This window comes from Pagrus pagrus (assembly GCF_965226575.1).
Source record: "Pagrus pagrus genome assembly, chromosome: 10".
Taxonomy (NCBI): domain Eukaryota; kingdom Metazoa; phylum Chordata; class Actinopteri; order Spariformes; family Sparidae; genus Pagrus; species Pagrus pagrus.
Genome location: NC_140194.1, coordinates 14,771,928 through 14,797,603, shown reverse-complemented (window position 1 = coordinate 14,797,603; position 25,676 = coordinate 14,771,928). Strand labels below are relative to the sequence as shown.

General features: G+C 42.2%; 2 protein-coding genes across 9 annotated transcripts in view; both read left to right on the top strand.

Moving 5' to 3' along the window:
- The first annotated feature begins 911 nt into the window (after positions 1-911).
- Positions 912-9,101, top strand: taf3 (TAF3 RNA polymerase II, TATA box binding protein (TBP)-associated facto). Of its 2 annotated transcripts, none has more exons than XM_084365243.1 (7): positions 912-1,267; positions 1,706-1,948; positions 2,384-4,212; positions 4,293-4,375; positions 4,822-5,092; positions 5,179-5,285; positions 8,251-9,101. In XM_084365243.1, exons 1-7 carry the CDS (start codon positions 1,102-1,104, stop codon positions 8,363-8,365), a joined length of 2,814 nt encoding a protein of 937 aa, XP_084221369.1. In that variant the 5' UTR covers positions 912-1,101; the 3' UTR covers positions 8,366-9,101. The 2 variants fall into 2 exon arrangements, with proteins under 2 accessions (XP_084221369.1, XP_084221370.1); XM_084365244.1 differs by lacking the exon at positions 912-1,267 and adding an exon at positions 1,521-1,580.
- Positions 9,102-14,139: 5,038 nt separating this feature from the next.
- The window catches only part of LOC311264409 (CUGBP Elav-like family member 2), a 32,376-nt gene continuing 20,839 nt past the window's right edge, over positions 14,140-25,676 (top strand). For 2 of the 7 annotated variants that reach the window (XM_084365250.1, XM_084365251.1), the window contains exon 1: positions 14,142-14,357. In XM_084365250.1, the coding sequence (XP_084221376.1) occupies positions 14,245-14,357 (113 nt within the window). In that variant the 5' untranslated portion in view covers positions 14,142-14,244. Of the gene's footprint in view, positions 14,358-16,752; positions 17,079-22,660; positions 22,797-25,388; positions 25,546-25,676 lie in introns of those variants that run through there. The other 5 variants (XM_084365252.1, XM_084365254.1, XM_084365255.1 and 2 more) reach the window with 5 other exon arrangements.

The following is a 25,676-nucleotide window of genomic DNA, read 5'->3' as shown; positions in this document are numbered from 1 at the left end:
ATGATCTGGTGGATCCCCCTCTTGGTTGTGTCTTGTACGACGAGCATAATACACTGCTCAAAATGAGTCAGGGGTATTTTGATATGGGTGCATACATGCATGTGTATGGATATGCAATGAAAGTCAAATGAAATGTGTCGCATTATTTTTGAGAACCAAAAATATTCACATAACACAAAAAAATAAATAAATTCAGATATGTCATAGAATAAACAATCATGTGAAACAGTAAACATCCCAAGTGTACTAAGAATTAATGGAAATAAGGGAACAGATGGGGTGCTAGATCTGATATATCAAGATTGAATTAAAATGTAAAATGTATCCTATCCTATTTTTGAGACTTTTGCAGCTTTCTCATCTGAGGCCATAATGAGACATTAAGTTTTGCGTTTGTGGAAATGCAAGTGTGTTCAAATCCCTGCCTGTTTTATTTTCGAAAGCACAACAGGAAATGAAACTGGAACCACAATTTAGCCGTTTTACTACACAAGAAGTACGTTTTCTTCAAAGTAGATACTCTTAACGCCCTGCACAACATTCATTTTTAAATAAAGACTGAACTAAGCTGCAAGTTTTGCAGTGACAGAAAGCGATGACTGTTTTCTTCCACTTCAATGTGACACAGCGGATGTGAGCCGAAAAACAAAACTGATCGTCGGCTTGTTTCTGTCTGTTAAAATTCCTTCCTGAGCGAATAGCTGGTAACTCGTTTAAAGCCAGTCCTCGTCAGACTTCCCTTTGAATGTGAAACTGATTAAATGTGGTACATGGTGGATCTATTTGAAGTAAACGCCGGAGCTACTTCCTCCTTCCTGCGCATCGTCGGACGGTGATTGAGCTGCTCGAACACGGCAGAGCTGCGTAGGCAGGATGCGTCTTCTGCGCATGTGCGATCTAGATTTCGGGGATGGGTCTATCGATGGAATCAAGATGGCGACTCTGGCGAAAGCGCCAATATATTTACTGAAGTAGATGTCAAAGATTGACCGCGGTAGCGGGTTTTCTCAAGCCCCTCGGGGGTTCCGTGAAACATGAAGACCAGGAAGATGTTTTGGAAGAGGAACTGACCGGGTTTAATACCGTAACTAAGTCAGCGAGATGTGCGAGAGCTATGCCCGCTCGCTGCTGCGTGTTTCGGTGGCGCAGATCTGCCAGGCTCTGGGCTGGGATGCGGTACAGCTCACTGCGTGCGATCTGCTGTCCGATGTGCTGCATCGATATATCCAGCAGTTAGCCAGGGCCTGCCACCGCTACTCCGAGCTCTGTAAGTGCTTTGTGTGGTACCCCGATTACTTTTTTAACCTATAAACCCGAAGTAGTCGATCACGTTGTTGTTGACTGATTCTGTAGCTGGCGCCCCCTAGCAAAGGTTGATGTGTCAAAAAGTACAGTAGCAATGTAGCTAACCTGCTTCTATGTATTGTTATTATAGTTGCTATGATGCTCTTCTGTGGTCACAGCATCGTGAGTAGTAGATTTCACGTGAGTTCAGCAGTTAAGTGTTATTTGTAAAAAGATTCAATCAACCTGGAACCTGTTGAGCATTACTCCTTACTTCAGGATGGATGTCAACATCAGTCAGGACACCTCCTTTTATATGCACTACAATCTTTTTCAACATCATTATCAACCCTGACGTTATAGTTTAGTGAACAACAGTTTATGCTGAGGTTTAATGGCTTGTTTTGATCCTGCATTTCAGATGGAAGAACAGATCCAGTCCTGGATGATGTCAGCCAGGCCTTCAGACTGCTGGGGGTGAGTCTGAGCGAGCTGGAGGACTACGTCCACAACCTGGAACCTGTGGCCTTCAACCATCAAACACCGCTCTTCCCTGTTAGCAAAAACAATGTCCTGCAGTTTCCCCAACCCGGAGCCCGAGATGCAGAGGAAAGGAAGGATTACATTCCAGATTACATGCCGCCCCTGGTCTCCTTACAAGAAGGTCAGTACATATGACGGATAAATGTTCATCTCTCAGTGTGTGTGTAGTCAGTGTTTACCACAGGTCGAGAGTTTATTTTTTGATAAACGTGTTCGCAACTAAGTTGATAGAATAAACATAATATAAATGTACACTCACTTACCTAAAACTAAGTTATTCTATGTTGCCATGTTGCTTACAATGATCACTAATAGTTGTTTTGTTTTGTTTTTTCAAAAGTTGAATCAAAACCTCTCAAACAGTTTATCCTTAATTTAGGAAGGATTTGTTTAGACTATAGTTTCCATTTTAGCTAGACTTACATAATAAACTGGCAACTGCATGTATAAATCCATGTCTAATAACTTGCATAGAGGTTAGAAACATGTGTTTTGGTTTTGAGAATCCTTGCAGATTTATTGAAAACAGTGCTATTTTTCTCCTTTTCCTTTCTAGAAGAGGAGGAGGAGGAGGTCCTCGCTGACATGGGCACCTCAGCTGAAGCTATGCAGGTGGCACTGGAAGAGGATGAGGAAGAAATGGACGAAGATGAGACTGTCAACGATGAGAACCACCCACTGAAGAGGCACTTGGACAGTCCCGACGCAGCTTTGGGCATGATGCCTACTTCCAAGAGACCACGCATGTACCCTGGCCTCAGCCCAGAATGGGGGGTTGAGCCCAGGGAGCCCCTTACCTCTCTCAACCCTCAACGTGTTCCCCCAGGCATGCTGCCTTCTCATGATAGCCTTGACGCCCTGTCACCTGAAACACCTTCTGGAGCGCTGCCCTCCTTCAGACCTCTGCCGGCAGTACCAAAACACTCGGATCCAAAGGGCCTCACCACTCCAGGAAGAAAGCCCAAGGTCTCATCTCCCGGCAGACAACGGACTAAGTCCCCTAAAGGGGTCCTTCCTGTTCCGGTGGGTGGTAGTCCCATCCATTCTCCAAAACCGTCTAAGGAAAGGAAGAAATCCCCAGGAAGGACGAAGAGTCCTAAAAGCCCAAAGAGCCCCAAGATGGGCTCAGCCAAAGCATCCCAACCCCAGAGCAAGACAGATGCTGTGCATAAGCTACCGCTGTCTGCTCTGAGTGAGCGGATGGGCAAAGAGAACATACATATGCGTTTAAATATGGAGGACAGGGAGTTAGCTGAGGGCCCCTTTAAGAAACTAGAGCCTGATAATACAGCTATTGATGACTCCATCGATGCTGTGATTGCCAGAGCGTGTGCTGAGCGGGAGCCTGATCCTTTTGCTTTCTCCTCCGGCTCTGATTCGGACAGCAATGGATTCTCCAGCCCCAGGAGGTTGACCATCATGGAGCCCTCTACACCTAAACTCCTGATTGGGGCAGGCAACTCTATAAAAGACACGTCAACACCACTTCACCTACAGGCACATGCAGGCATGGGAAACTGGACTATGGATGATTCAATCAATGAGGTGATCCGAAAGGTTAACCAGGGGGGTCCGTCGGCACCCCCGCCAAACCAAGGAGAATATGTGTCCTCTGGATCAGCTTCACCACCTACTCCTGAACCTCTGCTCAAGGTGTTTGAGGAGAAGAACAAGATTGTATCATCAGTAGACGTGAAGAAGAAGCTGAAGAAAGAGCTCAAAACTAAAATGAAGAAGAAGGAGAAAGACAAGCCAAAAGACAAAGACCGGGAAAAGGATAAGGGCAAGCTGAAAGAGAAGAACAAGGATAAGAACAGAGATAAAAACAAGGAGTTTTCCAAGGATGTCAAGATGCCCTGGAAGGAGTTTGGACTGAAGGATGATGAGCTCTTCGTTCAGCGAGACTTTTCTCTGCCTGAGGGCTCCATCAAGATTAAAAACAGAGATGGAGATGGTCCTAAGAAGGAGAAGGAGAAACACAAAGACAAAAAGAAGGATAAAGAAAAAAGTAAAAAGGACAAAGATAAGAGGGACAAGGGTAAAGACCGGAGCAAGGACGACAGGCAGAAACAATCTGCGTTGGCGCCCTTTGCTCTGAGTGAACTCCCCCCACTCTTCAGCCCCTCTGCCTGCCTGCGCATACCCTCCATGCTTCCTCCTTTGGCCCCGATCCTCCAGGATAAGGAAGTAAAGAGCAAAGAGAAGGACAAGAAGAAAGATAAAAAGGAGAAGAAGAAAAAGAAAGATAAGGAGAAGGACAAGGAGCGGGAGAAGGCCAAAGAAAAGGAGAGGGAGAAAGAAGAGAAGAGGAAAGAGAAGGAGAGGGAAAAGGAAAAACGAGAAAAGGAGAAGGAAAAAGAAAAAGAGAGAATTCGGTTGGAGAAGGTAACTTTTTTGGTTCGGTATGTCATTGTGTGTCTGTGTTAGAGTGTTCCTCAAACTTACCTGCTCCTTCCTGTATTCAGGTGAAAGTAGAGACTCCGGCAGCTTTACCGTCTCCAGTCATCCCCAGACTGACGCTCAGAGTGGGAGCAGGCCAGGACAAAATGTAAGCACTGAATTCATTTTTCAAGTGATACTTCTGGTCGTATTTCTTCAATCATATCTTTTCATGTTATGTAAGGATCTGATTTTCTTACTAGTTTAAAAAAAAAGAAAAACATTACAAGATGTTGGTTTCTGCAGCTGTATTATGATGAGACTGGGCTGGGAATCGAAACTCGGCACTCTTTTTTTGTTGTAACTGACTGAAATGTGTCGTCATAGCAGTGAAAAAGAAGAAGAAGAAAAATAATGTATAATAATACATAATACTGAGTAATCAATACACATCACTCAGATAAATCAAGTATATATAAAAACAGTAAGAATTATAAAAGCATGTTTTTTTTCCCAGATTATTTCGACATTGTTATTCCTTACATTATATAACTTACATAGAGATAGCATCCGTCTTGTATTTATGCCAACCTATTTATCTCTGTCCATCACCAGCGTTATCAGCAAAGTGGTTCCGAATTCAGAACCCAAGACGCCAACACCCAAGACCCCTGCTGCCAAGTCTGGACCTGGGAATCGCCCTCGTACGCCCCCACCACCCCCAGTACTCGCGCCCATCGTGCCCATTCTGCCCCCACCTGCCTCTCCACTTCCACCAGCTCCTGTCCCTTCATCGTTGCTCTCCCCTGCCCCCATGCTCTCTCCTGCCGCGTCCCTCAAAACACCAGTCCGCAGCGTCGTGACCGAGACTGTCAGTACATACGTGGTGAGTGCTCATACTTGTGCGTGGTGGTGCAGTGTGTTTCACTATCGTGTGTCACTAACGCTCTCTGTGATGTGTATTTACCTAAGATCCGAGACGAGTGGGGAAACCAGATCTGGATTTGTCCTGGATGCAACAAACCTGATGATGGTAGTCCCATGATAGGATGTGATGACTGTGATGATTGGTATCATTGGTAAGAGACTTGTTTTCTTCTTTATTTTCTGACCTTATTTGTACCACGCTGTGTTTTTATGGATTTTTTTTTGCATAGTTCACTGATAAGTTCAAGTGTTACCATCAACCTTAAGAAATACTTTTTTTATACTTTATTATTATTATTATTATTATTATTATCATTGTTTAATTCACTGTGTTTGTACCTGTTTGTGTTGTTTTGATACACAAAATTCACAATTAATACCTCAGTTTTGGGGTCAACAGTTTTGTACGTGTCCGGTACAGCAGTGAAATTATGCGTGCGTTACACACATGGAGAATTTTTTGTTATTTATTTTGAATTTTTAAAAAAAATAAGGCTCACTGACTATTGAAATGTTGTCCTGGATGTCCATCCATGAGTAGTGGCTAATCCTGGATGACTGCAGCTGGTTGTCCACTATAATCCACATGTTAAGGAACATTGCAGTGAAGCTGTAGTCTGTAACAGATGCTGTCAGGTGACAGTGGTGCCAGTAGTTTAGCTTGTTCGGTTGTTTCGTGTTCGAACAGGTTGCTGCACAGTTTGTATGTTTTTGCAAAACTTTGTTCAGTGTTATTGTATCTTACAGGGAAACTTTAATGCTTTCAAACAGATCTAAATGAGACCTTCAACTTCTGTTTGTCAGTTGTCATTTTTCATCAGTTGTCCCACTTCCAAACCTGTCCAGGTGGAACTCTCTCTTTAGAAATGTTACACACTGAGACATCAACTTAATTTGACAGGTTGAAGCTCATTTATGTTTCTGTGTTTCATATTTGCTATAGCAGGGAAATGTTGTTAAAAAAAATGTAGAAAACACATTTTTTGTCATTTATTTTGAAAAATGTGAACATTGAATGGTGGCTCATAGGCCATAATTCTTACTGTGACATTAAAGGCCTTTAACACTGGCATATTGTCATTAAATAGAAAAAATTACATGTCTGTAATGCTATATCATGAGAATCTCCAATGTTGGTAATTCCTGAAATGCAATTTGGCCTTAACACAGGTCAGACTGTCGAATATGTGCATGTGAAGGCATACGCATGTGGCGTAACTCAAGCTCATTTGACCATATGCTTAAATCCTGTATTTTTCACGACAGAGTATGGTTGCATATCCACAGAGATAAACACTCCTGTAGGGTTGTAGCATTTTTGCTATGGTCTGAATCTGCAGCGAGAGCCTTCCTGAACGCTGTGCGGAGAAGGACTCGCCTTCCAGTCCGTTTTTGTCTTATTCCGCTGATCAACACCCTCGGGTGATGCTGTTGTGTATTTTGCTTGAAGTGTTTCCGCAGACATATCCAACTTCAGTTTAACAATGTCAGCATGAAAGTTTTTTTTCCCGATTCACTAACTAACCTAGAAACTGTCCTGCTCCCATACAGTTGATCTTAATATCATGGGAAGATCCTCCAGTTCTGGTGTCTCATTTGAGTTTGCCAGTTGGATGGCAGCGACACTACAAGCATACTTGTCAACCGTGAGACCTCAAAAATAGTGAGGATTCTGACGTGAAAGCAGAACAATCTGAGTTTGCGGGTCTTTGTTCCTGCCATTTTGCTGACTTTTAAGGAATGAAAATAACAAAAATAATGAGTTCACTGCAACAGCATTTTTACCTCAAATTTTTCTTTTGATTCTTGGGGAAGATAGACCTTCAGAATAATTTGCCCCTCTGCTGTGAACTTGCATGAATCTCTTACATAAACTAACTTTAATCAGTTTTCATACATTCATTCATCTTTGCCCCTTAGAGAGTCTGTACTCACCACTGCCCTGTGTTTGTTAGCCTCCCGATGGTGATTGACAGATTTACAAAATGCAAGCTTCTTTGAATGTTTCTGTGAGAAACGGGAATTTTTCTTTCTAATTCGTCACAGATATGCTTGAGTTTTTCTTTCTATTCTCCATTTCGCTGTCCACTCACTCACTGAAGAGGACGAGTGCCAGCAGTAGACGCTGCGCAGTGCCAAAAACAGGTTCTTAGAGCTAAAAAGGGGGGAAATGTGTGAAAAATTTGTCATAAATCGGTAGAAAGGAATGGAGACTGGCAATGAAGAACAAGAAAATCAGGAGGGTTGGCGTGTATGACTCACCTGGCTAACCAGGCTTGGCTGAGTAGCATGCTACAACTGATAAACAACTGGTAAAGCATCCTCACACTTTTTGGAATATCTGTAGGTGGCCTTTAGTAGCATATGTCAGCTTTTCTGTGGCCAGGCAACATGACAGTCTCCTCAGGGTTTGATTAACAGTTTGTTCCATTAGAGAAGTCTTTTACAGCTGGAAAGATGGCCCTTGCATCAAACTGGGCTGTCTATGCAGTAGAAAGACACGTTTTCTTTTTTAAATTAGTGCTTCATGACCAGAGCAAACAGAAGAAAACGAGGTAAAAAAAAAACCTACTCTTTCTGTTGCAGCTAACGGCGTGCTAAAATATATTTCTGAAAACATTTTAGGCCAGAAATAGGCAGAGTAGTAACAGATACTCGGTTTAGAGTTTATCAGCACTGCCGAGTTTAGACAGTTTGATTGGAGTCGAGTGACACGCCCCTCACTCAATCCAAGAGAGAGAGGGGGGCGGGGGAGCGGCGCTCTCTCTTGAGCCGACAATGCTCTTTGTGTCTGTTGATGCAGGCATACAAAAAAAGCAGAAGTACAATCTGTAGTCAGTAGAACAACCCTAAAATCCACCAGATGGCGTGTTCTGCGTCATTTAGGGAATTTCTGCTGGCAAAAAAGTGCGAGCCCCTGGGTGCAGGGGACATGGAGAGAAGTTTACCATTGCTCATTTCCACATACTGGTTGAAAATCAGCTCCCATTCAAGCTTATTTGATTGGTAATTACTTTGTGCATACCAAACTGAACATCCCTTGATGGTGTGGGTAGAAATGTGAGAAACAGCTGCATCATCATTAACCTGAAATCTCTTCTTCTCTTGTCTGCTCAGGCCTTGTGTTGGGATCCTCACAGCCCCTCCGGAGGACCAGCAGTGGTTCTGTGTTAAATGTTCCAGCAAGAAGAAGGACAAAAAACACAAGAAAAGGAAACACAAACCACACTGAGACTATGCAAAAAGCACATATTTTGGACTTTTTTGGACTGAAAGCCATCACTGAACACTCATGGCTCTGCTGTAAAATAAAAAAAAGTTTAAATTGTGGCTGATGCTAATAACTGATGATTTTTTTAATGATGTCAGCCATGATGCTTTGTGAGATGGTAAGAAAAAAAGGCTTTAACCAGCACATATCCAGCCTTAGTTCTCATGTGGGCTCAGTGGTATCCCCCCTTTTTCACCTGTAAATCGTTTGCTTGTTGTTTTTGGATTTCCAGTCGCAGGAGATCATGACAGTTGTTTGTAAAAGGACATCATGACAATTTGTCTCAGATGAGAGCTCAACAAAGCAGAACCGGAGAACAACTAACATCCATCGTCTTTATTTCTGTTTCAAACCTTTCCACAGTTTTCTGCAGCATCATTGAAATGTCGTGTATATAATGATGATGGCAACAGGTGTGTATAAATGTGTCAATACCGACTTCCAAGCCAAGTGCATTTCGTTCTTAGGATTCTGACTTGTTAAATCCACTTTACAGATATTGGTTTTTAACTCAAATGATTTTCTGTAATTTCTGTACATTTTTTAAATTTAAAGTTTGTATTTTTATTTTTTTTTCTTCATATGGATTTGTCCTGGAGTTATACTGTAGCTGTGCTTGTAATGTAATTCATTTCGCTGATATTTCAATATTAAAGATGAACAGTCTGTATTCACAGGCTTTAAGACGTAAAGCTCATTACCATCAAAATTGTATCTGCATTTACTGCCAACAACCACTTCTGTGCATTCTTATTTTATTTTTTTGCTCCTGCAGCTGTTTGCTTTTGCTTCACATGCAGAATAGATTGGAAATATTTTTCACAAACTGATTTTGTTCCTGCGCATTTCAGACTTGATGACAAAACATTTGTCAAAGCAGCTGGTTACAGATCAAGTTCAGGATCCTCCCTCGCAGCAGTCTTGGTAATGCATTAGCACTTCACTCGCATAAGATGACAGTCACGTTGCACATGACGGCTCATCTGAAAGGTTAATTGTGGATTGTGAGGAATGAATTTCTCCTCTGCCATTTGCTGCGGAGTTGTTTTTGCTTTCCCCTCACTGACCACATGGTGTCATTCTTCATGCACAGACGGGTGCCGCTCATGACATGTACAGACGCCAAGGCGGGCTCACAGAAAATGTATTCCACAGATTGTGAATGTCAGAAATGTAACAGGTGTCTCTCGGTTGATGGGTGAGGAATCCTCATCTCGCGAAGCATGCACTTATGTAAAGCCAGCTCCAGAAGTGCCACCCTTCATGAGAGGACCTATAGATGACTGTAAAGATTATTAACAGCCCCTCAGAAGCTGTTCAGACGTATAGAATAGAGATAGTATTGTGTGTCCCCACAGTTATCAGTGGACTTTCATTTTTATGATGCAGGTTTTCACATGTGTGATCTGACTTTTTCCATTCTTTGAAGTCAGGTGCACATGTGAGAGGTTTGTAGGAGGAGTAGGAGGCTGGTATATCTATAGCTGAGGGTTTTAATAGCAGTCAGGCTTGACTTTACACACTGAACCCTGAAAGGACAAGATGTTTATCAGATTCTTTGTGCTTCTCTTTTATTTCTGGGAACAATCAGCAGACCAGTGTTGGCTGACTTCACACGTCTAGGTGGTTCACAGTATACAGCATAACAATAATGTATTCTGGTGCAAAACTATTGAATGATTTATGAACAGTAGCAGCACTTTAAAATCATTTCTTTGACAGAGAGCTGCTTCTGTTTCCGAAGGAGCTGCAGCTGTCAGAGAAAAGCTCATTAAAGGATAAGTTCACCCAAAAATGAAAATTCGAGGCAAGGCAAGTTTATATAGCAACATTCAAACACAAGGCAAGTCATAGTACTTTACAGAGGTTAAGAAATGCATTAAAACTAGGACATTAACATTTTAAAATTGCATTTAAAAAACAATAAAAACAAAAATAAATAGTTACGGATAGAAAATGAAATAAAAAGACAATAAAAACAAAAGCAAGCTAATAAAAAGTTAGTTTTAAATAAGTGATGCAGCCAGCTTATTGGAAATCCACAGTAAACAGTAATCTTTTAAGACCTGAGTTAAATGAGCTGACAGTTTTAGCGTTTTACCTCAGGTAGTCTGGAAGCTTGATCCATATGGGTGGGGAGCATAAAAACCAAAAAGCTGCTTCACCATGCTTGGTTTTGATCCTGGGCAGACTGAGTAAATGTGTCCCAGACAACCTGAGGGGTCTGGATGCTACTTAACGTACAAGTAAATCAGAGATGTATTTAGGCCCGAGACCATTAAGTGCATTATAGACAAGTAGCAAAATCTTTCCTTTGACACACAGGGTACCAGTGCAGGGATTTTAGGGCCGGCGTAATGCGCCCCAACTTCTAAGTGTTAGTGTTCAATCATTATCTACTCACCCTCATGCCGATGGAAAGTCAGATGAAGTTTCATAGTCCCGCAAACATCTCTAGAGCTTCACAGCAAAACAGCGTTGCAGCATTCTCTTAATCAACTAAAGTAGGTGGGGACTTGTTTTAAAACAACTGAGAAAAAAAACATAAAAAAGGCTCCATGCGGCTCGTCCGGCGTAATCCAAGTCTCCAGAAGCCCTGTTAAGGCGGGCTTAACAGTTACTGTGTAGATTTATGCTTTGAAAAGGGTGTAAATAGCTTCTTTTCAAATCAATTTGGGATGTCAGGGCCTCCGGAGACTTGGATTACATTGGATGAGCTATATGGAGCCATATTATGTTTTATTGTTTTTTTGACAGTTTTGCTGTGAAGCTCCAAAAATGTTTTGTTGACTACGAAACATCACTCAACTTCAATCAGCTTGAGGGTGAATAGACGATGACTCAATTTTCATTATTTGGTGAACTTATCCTTTAAAGTCCCACAAGCTACTCAGGCTAAAAGCATGGATTAGTTTATTGAAACTTGTTTTTACATTGTTTCTCTAATTCTCTCATTTTTGTCTCAATTGCTGTAAAGATCTAGGTCTGAATCCGTGTCTGTGCCAGGGTGCCAGCCGGTTGTTCTACTTTGGCGCAAAAATCAATTATTTCAGTTTTACCCTCATTAAATTGAAGGAAATTGTGGCACACCCAATCACTGGCTCGTTCAATGCCCGTGGTGAACACAGTCACAGACAGTCTTAGTTTAGTGATAAACAGGATTCAACCCTTAGGCTCTTCCTTCATAGACTAAAAAGACTCATCCACTTTTTTAAGCTATGCCTTTTACTTATTCATCTCTCTCTTTCTCTTTGAGTGTGTTACTCTCAGAGATGGCCCTGATGGAAATCTACTCAGTGTCTTCCGATAACTAAGAATCAAAGAGGAAGTGGAAAAAGTGATGTGTGTCCAAAGTAAAGGGGAACTAAAAAGACTTCTGCCCATGCAAAACAAGCTGACATTTCAATGTGGTTGAGCTTTTTATCATGCGAAATGCATTCACTCATGCAAGCCTTGACGAATAGCCAGTTTATACAGATTCAGAGGGGAGAATACAGCATGTAAAATATAAGACTTTGTTCGAACTAAAATGTCAAGGAGGTCAAAGATACCAGTATCCTGTACTGAGCAGAGTCAGATGCTAAAATGCTAACCCCACTCAGGCTGTGGGCCTCTTGCCGTCTCTTCAGTCACACGTGCTGGTGTCAGGTCTCATACAGTGAAGGCTTTATGCAAGCATCTGTTGGATCATAAATTTTACTGCCAAGTGCCGGTAAAGAGCTCTGGCATGTCTGATATAAAAAAGGATTAGCTCTTTATTTCTTATTAGGTAAAAAAATGTTTACACCTTGTCTGGATGCATCTACACCGCCTCAATAAAACAGATTTAATGCTGCTTATTTATGTATAAGCAGGTGATAGGTTTCTAATAGATTTTATGTCTTCAGTGTGCTCTGCATGAGTGCACGCGACAGAGCACGATGTCCACCGAGCTGTGACAGTTTCAGTTTTAACCCACAAAAACACAGACAGCATTTGTTTGTGCGACCATTCCCGAGGGAGCCCACGAGTGGTGAAAAGGGAAAGCTGATAAGCGCTTTCACTCATCACGAGGCCACCTGCAGAGCTGTAAACGTGTTGTTATTTCACTTTTTTTCATGACATGCATGAAAAAACACCACGTTTCCCTTCATCGTAGATGTGAACAGGATGTGGCTGTTTTTTTCTTAGAGCGATGCATCTTTGCAGCTTTAACATTGTAACACACATGCACTTCATGCGGCATTCACATACCATTTTGTGTCGTACTATTTTACATCTGGAACCTCTTTTAAATGGAAAGCATCAGTGCACACATGACATTATCATACTGTGCTTTTACATGTTGGTAGATCAGAGCAGGAAGAGAGGCCTTCAGTTATTTTGTGCTCTACATGGTGCCTGTGGCGCTGACAGTCATACTAAGCAGCAACGCATCATAAAGAACTGGATTTCGACGCCAGTGTTTAAAATATTCATGTGAGCAGCACGAGCGGGGCTGAAATGAGGAGCATTTTGTGCCGTGATCAGAGGAAGTGGAGCCCCTTCATGCTGGTCTACTCAGTTATGATACCAGCACACGCCAACATGACCCTGTTTTCAGATGACTTTCCTACTAGATGTCATGTTACTCTAACAGGACACAACACCTATGGGAGAATGAGACCTAGATTCGATTGCTCCTGGGTTTTGTGCAAAGAATATTGTGACAAATTACTTTCACTTAAAAATCGGATGGCATAACGACAGGAAAAAAACATGCCTTATGAGAGGGTATGTGTTCTGCAGCTTCAAAAACCGGTTTGCCTTTATCACACCCACAACTCCATGGCTCAGAACATAGGCAAATGAGCTTGCAAATTCATGTACAAGGCTTTCTTTGATAAAACTCTGTTCTCTAGCTTTAAATCCTGTCGTCGGTTGATGATTATGGCTTCCAGTAATTCAATTGTAATGTGGAGTTTCCTATCCTGGATCATTCCGTAGAATAAAATACTGCTGAATGTAATTTGAGTACATTGTGTGCTGGAATACAGTAGCAGGCAGTTTAATTCACTTTCAAACACTGCAGGTGTTTCAGCATAGATTGACTGCAGTCTGAAATTGTGAACAATGTGTGCCGTACTGTAATCTGTCCTTTTTTTAACAAGTACTAATGCTGACTGTACAATGTTTGCTCATATTCTAGGAGGCTATCTTTACCTCTACCTACTCCAGAATAATAACCGCATGGGGTTGTCATGGAAAGCTCTCTACCTGTCACCCACAGGTTTATTATCAGACAGCTCATGGGGGGGACAGTGACATGTACATCCACACAGGAGCAGAGGATGGTTACCTACAATGTGTGCAGGTGCTCAGCAATGAGCTTAATGTTTAATATTAGAAATAGTTGTTGGCGTATGCCTCGCCTTGGCCTTCATTTGGAGCATTTCACTAATTTGAATACATGCACAGAAGCACATCACTAAACCAGGACTTATGGATGAGATCTTGTGGCAACTATGTCGATGTTTCCTCTAATTTCCCCCAATCTGACAGTGGGAATAAATCATCCATTTCCAATATCCTGAAGTTTCCCTAATATGGGTGTCAATTAGTGCATGAGTGCTACTGTGGCCACAGCTTTACAGCCTGCAAACTGGGCTGCCGCAGGCAGCACAATGCATTAGCGCACGATGAGCTGTCAGAGAGGATTATTTCAGCCACGCCAGTCAGCGAAGGGGGTGGGCGCCGCTCTGCTGCACTAAACCAAGGAGAAAGAGTAGGCGGGAGACAGAGACAGGGAGAGAAACACATAGAGGAAAGAGGGAAAGAGAAGAAAGTGTCCATTACACCGGGTGGATTTTTCCAGAGCACCGATGTTGGAACACTCTTCTGAGCTGGCCCTGGTGCAGAGTTTGTATGCCAACAGCATGCGCTGTCCCCCCTCTGCGGCCGGGATCTCTGTCAGGAATGAGGACCTGCCTATGAGGTACGTTGGGGTTGGCCCCTCATTCAAATCTGGGCTGCTTTTGTGGAGCAGCCCCGTATTTGGACTGCTTCTTTGTCTGGGCTGAATATTGTCATAGGATGTATTGTTTCCAGTTGAGGCGTTCTCCCATGCTGTGACTGTGGGAAGGGTGGTGTTCCTCTGGTGTACCTATATGTTTTTATATAGGAACCCTGAAATCATGTATTTGAATCTAATGATTGTGGCCATCCATATCAATCCCATCTTCCCCAGACAACAATGTTTCAGTCAGGAGGCAGGGGTTTAATTTATAAATTGTATAGGAACAGAGCAAATCCATACATTACAGCATACTCACATCATGTAATTTACCTTCCTCCTCCTTTAAAAGTTGCACAAGGGCTCACTCAGATACCTGCATGAACTGTAAATAAAGAACGAGAGATAAATGTGTCAGTGATGCAGGTGTTTGTCTCTGAATCACACAGGCCGTTGAAAAACACAAACCTCAATGATTACATATCTCCTGAAACCAACCAAGGCCTTACTGTACTCCCCCAGTCAAAAACAACAACAGATATCAGTTATCTCTAAAGAAAAACACATTTACCCCCATCTTGAAATTTGCATTCATTTAGTGGAACTGGACCCTGATAAGATGGTGCTCTGATGTGTGCTTAGCACATCTTGACACAGTGGATTTCCTCTATGAAAGCATGATAAGATGAAGTTCTCTCTCTCCATTTTGAGAGCTCTTTAGATGGTCGCCATTCTGCAAATGCTTTCACGAAAGGCAGAGCGAAGAAAAAAGTGTGCCTCTGAGTTCACGGCGACGTGTTCAAAAAACTGCGATGTGGCCCATTTGGGTTTGAAGCTGGCCTATTTTTACCCCCTGCAGTTTGTCACGAAAAATTGAAATGCTGGATGATGATGATGATGATGACGATGATGGTGGTGGGTAAGTGGGACTTCATTTCCGCAGCGTGAGGGGAAAACATTTGATGTAAACAACAAAAGCATGGTACGTGTGGAGGATTATGATAGGATTACAGAAGTAATAATCTGAGATTAAGAATAGGAGGCTAGTATTAGAAGGTGCCAGCAACTAGGAATCAGCCCCTGGAATCCACTCCAGTAAACATCTCTTAGGAATGCCAAGGAGATGCATGCCACAAGGTAGAAATAAACTCACGCGAAGGCATTATGCACTGTACAGAACAATGTACTGTATGTACTTGTACATACCCAGCAGAGAAACTGGAGCTGCTCTACATGATTCCTGCTCCCTTTTTTATAACAAATCTATTCAATAAGATCCCCTGAGATCTAATTGTGCCAAAGGAAATATGTGGATGCTGCAGATGGGATGGCATTATTGTATTTTTCCTCCATCTTAATGAAACCTGATTCTCCAGAGAGGTTTAGACGATCTTTTTATAGCAGCCCCTCAAGCTTAATGTTAATGCATGTTGCATCGCGGGCTTGTCTACATGTATGGCAAAATAGGTCGCATATCACATTATGCATACAAACCTCTTTTAGGCTCTCTTCAATAGTGCATACTCTGCACTGGCGCCAAGTTGCCTTGAAATTGCTATGGATACAAGGATTAAGTCGGATTTCGTGAATGGGATGTTTCTTAACACTCGCTATGAATAATATTTTTGGATTGTGCAGCTGCTGGGGCAATAATGAGTGGTTTGATAATTGGGCTTTGCCCCCCTTGCCCCTCTGCGATGGCAAACAGTACTTGACAACAGGCCCCCTACCTCTCCTCCCCAAGTGTAGAGGCCTCGCCCTGCAAGTCCAGCTCAACAAAAGAAGATAGGCTCCCCCTCCCCCAGGGAGACAACAGCCCAGCACAAAGGGGAACATGACCTGTGACCCTGGGGAAAAGCAAGACAGCAAGAAAAACTGCATTTTAACCATCCCGCTTTTGATTGGAAGAGATTTATGGACCTGTCCCGCAATGTAAGGCAATAAACAAGCTGGGAATAGCCTTGTTTATTTGCCTAATCCAATAAAAACAAAGCCAGGTTCCTAATTTAGACTCTTGAGAAATTATGGAAACAGGAGCAGCATTATTAATCATGATGGTAATGGCCTGGGTACTATATTTAAACATTTTAAATGAGTCTATAATCAGGATCATTAGATCTGTGACTCATGCACAGACTGACCTCCTTATACAATGGAGCTGGACGTTTCTTCTATGGATATAATGGTGATGCCACAGCAGATGAGACCTGATAAAACTACAATCAGGTCACTTAACTCTCCATTGAACATGTGTCAACCTCTAAAGGGACATTACAGTATTTTCTCCATATGTTAGAGGCGGTGTGAGGCTTGCTGAGCAGCAGCAGCAGGCAGCATGGTCTCAGACTTTTGTTGAAGAGGCCACGCCTCTGGTTTGCTGCAGCTCGGTGTGCAGTGTGTGACAGCGGCTTGCCTCAATTTATTTCAGTCGGGGACGAGAGAGAGAAATTAGGAGGAAGGAATCAGGCGGATATCGGCGGCCTCTCTCTCCCTCTCTCTCATGCAGTTTTGAAGAAGACGCCCCCTCCCTGCACCTGTTCTGCTTCGTCTTGTCGCCGTCTCGCCGGAGTTGAGCCTCTTGCGAGTGAGCGGACGTCGCTCTCCTCATTGTTAGATAGACGTTGTTTTGAGCATGACTTCGACGTACAACCTGGATTTCCACCCTCTGGCCGAAAGTCGGTTAATGACTTCGGGCGACACAATGTAAGTAATCCAACTATCGATGAACGTTTCGCTCTCGTCTCCCTCCGTAACATTTGAGACTGTTTGCTGAGATGAAGCAGTTCGGGGCGAGTTGGGAGGTAGCTAACGCTAGCTTAACTGCCAACTGGGATGCTAACGTTGCTAATCACACGAACAGTGACGGTACGCTCACCTGGAGTTGAAGCAGTTTGAGCAACTCGCATTATAATTCATATAACCACACGATAAGCCTGTTAAGTACGTGTAACACCTCGTCTGGACACCACCGAGCACACACCCTGTGGGCTAACGCACATTACTTGAAAAGTGACTGGGAGACAACGCAGTTTGCTAGCGACGGTATCGGATACCAGGCGCGCTACAACAGTCAAGTGACATGTGCTTCCGGAGATCGCACGTTTCGGTATCAGTCCACAAAAGCATCGATTAGTCTTTAAAAGCAGGGGCCAAGGGTGTGTGTTTGTGTGACTTTACTTGTACAAACACACCGCCGTCTCCGTGTTTAGTTAGTTGCAACTGAACAAGTTTACGTTGACGTGTGCTCGATCGAAACGGTAGGTGTTGAAACGCTCAGTTATCATCGGGTTAAAGGGAAGTGCTTTGAGGAGAGTTGCTGTAATAAGTTGGCGTAAAGTTAGCTAATAATGTAGTTCTTTGTCTAACTGACACCGGCGCCCTTTTTTTAGTCTTAGTAGATCAATCTTAACATTACAAGTGAGCCTTGTTTGTAGGCAGACCACGGGCTATCGGTTCGGCTCGCCTGGCGCACTCCCCGTCCCTCCCTGTCTCTCTGTTAGCAAACTGGCTAGCTAACATCATTAGCTTCATCTCACAGGCTTTGGTGCCCCCCGTCCATGTTGAATGTAGAGTGGCTTACTTAACGGCAGAAAACACGTGGTTTGCTACATTATTGAGCCATTAATGGACATCTTGTGACAGGGCATGTAAACAGGGAGAGAAGACATTCACAAAGCACTGAAGTCAACGTTATACTAACTCTGTCCTCTCGACATAGCAGCTAATCCCGTCTGACAAAAACATTTCCCAAACCACAGTCTGCTTTTACAAGACTGTTTAAAATTTAAATGTTTGCTCTTTCAGGAGAGCTATCTTTAATTCGCTGTAAAAAATGAGCATGGTCTTTTGATTTCATGCACTTGAAGCACTTAAGGAAATGTCACGATCAAAACTGAAGCCCATTTTTAGTGGTTTTGTCATTAAATAATGTCAGTGTGGCTTTTAAGACTGGCTGCAAGTCAGTCGTTTAGCCTTTATTTAGTTTTACTCACTATGAAACAGTTGATTAACAGAGAAATAATTGGTAACTTTAGTTTTTGAGAATGGATAAATGGCAATTATTCAAACAAATTCACATTTACAACTTATTGCTTGTGGGGATTAGCTGCTTTTCTTTGTCTAATGTGATAGTTCAATGTGTATCTTTCTGCACTATATATATATATATATATATATATATATATCTATATATATATATATATATATCATCAATTTTATTTTATATAGCACAAAATCACATTGCTCAATGGGCTTTACAATCTGATATCGGACCGATAAATTATGAGAAATTTACATTATCACATATCTTGGATAATATGAGGCTAAATTGCTTTCATTGACTTAACAAGTGCAGCACTTGAATCATCACAAGGTGAAAGCTGAAACCTCATTACAGCTATATCTGAGCCTTTCTTGCCCTTAGGTGTGCATAAACTACAGGTTAGGAACTTCTCTTAAAAATACAGAAATGTGAAATATACGTTATGTCATCTGTATCAGGCAGGAGAAGCAGGACATTATCAGTCATCGGTAGCGGTCATACAGCATTAATAGTATCTGTAGGTTTGTGAATGTTAGTTTGACAGAACAAAATATTTTGAGAACTTCCTTTTTTAGCGCTTTCTAGAACAAACTGAAGATTAATTGAGAAAAATTATTTGCTGAATAATTGTGCATTCAAATAATTTATTGCAGCCCCACCTTTTTGATAATGAAATGAACCAATTAATGATTTTTATGTTTTACACTTCTGAAGGCTATTTTTGGAACCTAATCTGAGCGAGTCAGTGACAGCGAGGTGGTGATTAGGTCTCACCCCAGCTGTATTTGATTGATTTATCCTTCTAAATGATGAGGGTGAGAGTGACTATCAGGGCTTAAGCGTGATCCTTTGGCAGCCAACGCAGCCGTAGTGCTATGTCAGAAAGCTACGCGTCACAGTGATCCCTTTTGTTGTGGCCAGGGAGCTGTTGATCTGTGCAAAGTGTAGGATCTTGGCACAGGGTCCGGGGGCTGCTCGGGCCAGCTGTTCTGTTCTCTCCCCTCACTGTGCGGGTGGCGTTGGTGGCGGGAGAGTGCCATGCAGCCAGATGTTGTAGGCCAAGTATAGGAAGGTTCTGATCTTGTCTGTCACCTGTTTCTTTGCTCCTGCTGCTAGTTCGGCGTGGCAATAATTACAAGACTGACTATCCTGGAGCTACATGCACAGCCTTGGAAAGCTCATAATCACGTCCCCCGTGTTTGTGGTATGATCGAAGGTTGAGCAAATTCCTCTGCAAGCTTTGCAAACAAAAGATATTGTAGGACAGGGTTACATAAGACCAGATGCACCCACCATGACCATGAAATTGTCAGGGCTGTGTGGCTGATTATTAAAAATTCTACACCAGAGGTATTTTAAAGCAGCAAAACCAGCTATAAGCTATGTCTGAGCTTACAATTCTAAAATTGGAGATCAATTTGGTTTCAAGATTATGCACCATTCAGGTCACCTTGCATGTGACCTAGAAGTCAGTGTCTGTAGTCCAAATGAAGTGGAATCAGCTGTTAGGTTGAGGAAGCGCTTCTTGAGTGGACACATCCAGAGTAGCGTTAATGGATTGGATTGAGGGAAAAATGGCAACAAGAGATCCTCTCTCTTAGATTGATTGTGTGCAGTTGTAGGCAGAGTCAGAAATCACAAATTATTTACTATGTAGTGTGCTATATTTCAGTTTGAGAGCCCCAGAAATGATGTATTGCCCCAATTCTAGCAATGCAAGTAGAAAAAGCAGTGTCCATATATGCTACACATACTTTCTCAGTACAATACAGCAATGCAGGGTGCCATTTATTGTTGTGGCACAAAATTATGTCCAGAAATCTAATTTTAATGCACACTCTACTGTAGGGCTGGGTGATATGGCCTTAAGATAATATCACGATAAAAGCACTTGGACTGGGCAACAAAATATCACAACATTTTTGACCAAATATCTCTATAGATATTGTGGCAATGTTGTAGAGATGACTATTAATACTTGGCATGAGACGGTATGAAAATTTCATGTCATAATTATCCTGCCCAACATAATTCTGATTCACATTATTATCCTGATAATCACCAAAATATGCTTAAAACTTTGAAAATAAGAACTAAAATTGAACTAAAACATACTGGAACCACCCTTACATTTTGTATGAAACAAATACTGTTATAACCTCACAGATAGGACACACACTTTTTTGTTTTTTAGTGAAAAACAATCAAAGAATCTTAAGTAATCCTAAATCAGAAGGTCTTGCTGCACAAATAAACTATACCAAATTGGTGGTAACCTCATCTCCCTGTTCTTTTTATTTAGTTTGGAATCTGAAGTATTCACACACATCATTGAACTTGTTTATGTGGGGGATACAATGTCCAAGGCATGCTTTCTTCAGCCATGGTGACAGGTTTAGGCAATTCAGAATATGTGAGGGGACAAACTTAGGACTGTGCATCAGCGAGCTAGACCGCTTTTTCAAGTCAACAATATGAAGATATTCCTGATTATGCTGGTAATTAAATTATTTCCACGGTCTACTCTAGTGTAAACTTAGTGTCTGTAATATAGGATGTAGTGAGTGGGTGAATGATTTCTGACACAGTCACAGAAAAATGTGCCGTATTTGTTTGAAATAACTGGAATAAAACATTACATGTTTAGTAGTAGGAGTTTTGCATTAATTAAAGATGTTCTGCGGCCTATCACAGGTGAGGATAATTGATGAATGAGTAAGTCAGGGCAGCAAGCACACTCTGTCAAAGTAATCAAGTGTAATTGCTGCTTTAGTGGGCTGTTTGGCTCTTCATTTAGGCTGCTGGCTGTTCCGGTGTGCTCCACCTGAAGATTTAAATTCATGCTCCATCTGACATTGACAGTGGCGCGAGAAGAGTTTATTTGGTCACATGTTTGACTGTTCGCTCACACGAGCTTTACTTCAGCAACGTCATCCATAACCACCAGGGACACTTGGTGTGATTATGGAGCTAATGGGGCGGGCCTTGTCATCAGATGCTGGCCGTCTGTTAACATGCGGCCCATTCAGAGGCTGATTGAACATGTCTGTCTTCATCAGGGGATATGCAACAATGAAATCAGGCCATATTGAGCTGAATTGGAGTTAATGCCAGGAGGAAAATATTTTAATAACTTCTCATCAGAGCCACAATGTGCTGATTAGAGTCGACCACTCAGTATGGAAATCAAGTAACACACAGTCCTCCTGCTTTCTCTTGGTTGTCATTTGTATATTTCAAACCTGTGCCACCAGTCTGAGTGATTCTAGCTCAGGAGTCCTACAGTTCTCCTTTAAATCCAGCTGCTGTTTTCTGTGACCAGTTTTTAAGTTACAACTTCAAGCCTGTCAGGAGGATATTTTTATACCTAGCGCGTGAAACATTATTCAACCTGTCAAAGAATATTCTGCCTCTTTTTGTAGTGGTGGAGAAAATAGATTGAGCTAGAAGAGAGAGCCTTTATGTTCTACTTGACAGCTGTCAAAGATATTACCAAGGCATTAGAGGCATTCTGTGTCACGTTGAATCAGCTTATAGGGCCATTGGTTTCCTGAAAGAAAAAGCAACTCATGAATTTTTTGAGGGAATTACTCTCAAACAGCTGTTTCAGTGGACTGATTTTCCTCTTTTCTCAGAGGCATTACGAGTGTCCACGTGAACTTTGACTTCTTTTATCCCCAATAAAGCATGACAGCAGTGTGCTGCTGGTTGCCAAAACAGCCCAAGGCAAAGGAGTTTTAGTCTATTACTCAAAACAGGAAGACACTCAGCTCTGTAACATTTCTAAAAAGACTTGTTGGATCAGTATTTTAATTAAAACACTGTGGTAGTTTAATTGGTATTGCAAATGCAAAATAACACAAACGGCAAGTAATGTTGAAAATACATTTCTAGCAGGGGTTTTAATTTAAGTGACCACAAGTAATGGGGAGCAGTAAGTTCGCTTTCCACTAGTAGTGGCAACAAAACAAAATCATGTGACATGTGTTGCCGCTGTGACCCCTGATGGTTTGGTGAGTAATGTCCAAGCACACAACGCTGAGCTTTCAAAATCATGTGCATTACAAGGCAAATTGGCAGGCTTTCTATTACGGGCACAGCAAAGGTGTCACTGGCATACTTGCGCGGTCAGAGCTCACCAACAGGACAGACACATGGTCCCGATAAATCACCCTTTTTTATGAGTGGTGCAGCAGTAAGCATGCAACTGTCGAGGCTGTGGCTCTGAATGACTTGTCAGCTGCTGCAGGGCGTCTTAGAGCATGATGAGCTGCCACATCGCAGGGCTGTTTGTGGAAGCTCAGCAAAAGTCTTCATCACTACTGTCTGGGAGCTCTCTGCTGGTCTGCTGTAGGGAGCAGCAGTATTGACTGCATCAGGTGTAGTATTTTTGAGATGATGCTCGTATCAATAATGTGCCAATAATGTGTTTGCGAAGGGGAAGAGGTTGCTTAAGTGGATACGACGGTGAAGCAGACAGTGGCCTCTAGAACAGTCATCCTCTTCAAAATGCTGTTACTTAAATACAAATTTGCTCAGGTTTTGAAGATGCTGTGTCCATCCTGAGATTTCTGCTGTCGGCCGATGCAGTGTCATTTGTGGGAACATTCAATATTTTTTAAAACACATCTAAAATAATGCCAACAGCGATGAGTTTTTACTGATATGTCCTGGTTACTCTGATGCTACTGAGAACATTTCTCAAACTAATTTCCACTGAAGAAATAACCCCTGTAAAAACTGTTTACAGTATTTTAAGGTGTATGCAGCTTCATATTGGCATAATGCTGCTACCGTATTGCCACAACATTATGCAGCTTAAAGAGCTTGACACTGTATCTCCACTCATAGATACTACTTTAGATCAGCAGGTGCTACTTCAAACTGACAGAGAGATACTGATCCTTGTAGGCAGCTGTCACCTTTTGGTTGCTAAGTTAGCAGGGCGAACCATAAATTAAAGGAATGACTTGACATTTTGGGATTCACACTTATTTAGTTCATTAGGGTCGGCTCACACTACAGGAGATCTAAAATCCAAACTGATTTTTAAGTCGGGTTGCATCACATACACAGTCAATCTTCACTGATGTTCCTTTCTCTAATCTCAAACATTCACACATTATGATTTAAAAAGCTGCAACAACACTACATGATAATAACATAATTGTGCCAGAGGATGCGATACCCCACCTCACGTGATCCAAGGGGGGAGTAGATGTATACAAAATGGAGGCTGTGGCGAAACAACTTGCTGTAGTAACGTTACTACTTTGCTGTGAGGTAAAAAAAAAAATAAAGGCAAAAGAAACAATCTAGATGATAAAATGTTGTCTATTCTTGGTGAGAATTAGAGATGAGATATTACCTGTCAGTTTTAATATTCGTCAACAGTAGTATGCTAGCTAACGTTAGCCTTGAGGGCTAGAATGTTTACCACAGTCGGCTGCTCCTGAATGTCTCTCATTGGCTATTGTGGTCCTGCTCGGAAAGTGCTGCTGTAATCATCCACATTTTAAACATATCAAACATATCAACATTATCAAACATGGTTGATATTTCTTGTGGCAGCTCAGATGAGTCTGCAAGCAGTTTGGAGGTCTAAGACTGGATCTCTGCACCCCTCACATTTCCAGATAATCTGGGCTGAACTTAATTATGGACCAAGGTCCCTGACTAGATTTCTCATCAGATTGTAAGGAGGGGCGAATCGGGGGGAAATCTGCCTGAAACCCCGGTAGTGCACTCTTGGCCCTAACAAGAGTTTAATGAGAAACCGAACTACATAGAGCTTAGTCACAGTAACTTCCTGAGCTTTAAAGGTGCTGATTGATGGATTTTGTAACCATCAGACAAAGCCAGGCTAGCTGTTTCCCCCCCCCCATTTCTAGTCTTTGTGCTAAGCTAAGCTAACTGGCTGGTCAAGGTAGTTTGATATTAGCCCTACAGATATGAGTGCGTATTTCTTAAGATGTTGACCCTTTTTTTCAAGGCTAGTGCAGCAGTAGGGAGGCTATTGGCTTGAATTTTTCCCAACACTGGCATTTTTTTACCTTCCTGTCTGTACAAGCTCTTTTCTCTTTCCTCCAATTTCGACTCGAGCGGTCGATACAGCTCTGTGAGACGGTGCTTACTGTCTGTGCACCTGTCCAGTGTACAATGTAGTACCATGATGTAACAACACTGACTCAGACAGTGATTTTTTTCTTTGTTTTAATGAGCAATTTAATTATCTTCCTTGAGTAATATAAATAAATGACATCGACTTTTATTCAGTAATTAAATCATTTTTGTGTGGGTGGACCAAAGACTGTGTTATTGCAGTCACATTTCTCTTCAACTGTCTCTTGGGCTGAAGAGACAATGCACAGCTGCAGGGGGTTTTGAGAATTTAATGATTGTTAAAGAGACTGGGTTCAAAGGGAGTTGATTTTCAGTCTCATGTTTATGAATGCTGTGACACAAATCCAGTTTTTCAAGTGAGGTTTTACTGCTTCTACAGTGAGATTTCATCAAAGGGCCCTCAGCAAAATGGCGCCTGAGTGCCACTGGCAAAACTGGATAAATGGTGTCACCCACCAGTGCTGTGGCCTTAGCAGACGTAGCCTTCGATGTGTTCCAAAGCATCTCTCTGACTCGGCCCATTGTGCTGTAGAGGAACGGTGAATAGTGTTCTCCAGCATGGGGGAACAATATGTGATTGTTCCCCCTGCTGTGGTGAAGAAGCTGTAGGTTACTCTCTGTACCATCGCCAAAGCGCCTCAGGAGGAGATGTACCGCAAAATCTCTGTCTGCTAACTGGCGATTCTTGGAGGTTTGGAGCTCTGCAGTGCTGTTTTTGTTGAGCTGTCGGAGCTGGTGGGAGGGGGGCACTCACCCCTTTTTTGGTGGAGAGAGGCTTTTGTTTCACTGGAGCTTTTTTTTTCTATTTTGTATGTCATCATCATTCGAATGTATTGACAGCCTCCAGGGGAAAAAAAACATTCATACTGAGGTGTGGAGTTATTTCAGAAGAAAAAGAACAGAAGTGTGATTTGTTAGCATGTCATTCAGGTCCCTCAAGGAGTTTGGTGTTTCTGCAGAACGACTGGGCTCAATTTGTAAAAGATGGATGGCCCGCGTCCAAAGGTCTGTGTGCAAAATTGTTTTTACATTAGTGTACTTTTTGTCAGTCATGCTTCTACAATGTTGTAAGAATTTTTTTTGTGTGTGTGTGTGTGCGAGCCAGACTAATATCTTCTGTGTTGTACGTGTGATCC

Bases quoted from the DNA above. Each gene is read 5' to 3' on its own strand.
- taf3 (XM_084365243.1), top strand. From the start codon at position 1,102: ATGTGCGAGAGCTATGCCCGCTCGCTGCTGCGTGTTTCGGTGGCGCAG. The intron at 4,213-4,292 runs GTAACTTTTTTG...TCCTGTATTCAG, and splicing joins AGAGAATTCGGTTGGAGAAG to GTGAAAGTAGAGACTCCGGC. The intron at 4,376-4,821 runs GTAAGCACTGAA...GTCCATCACCAG, and splicing joins GGAGCAGGCCAGGACAAAAT to CGTTATCAGCAAAGTGGTTC.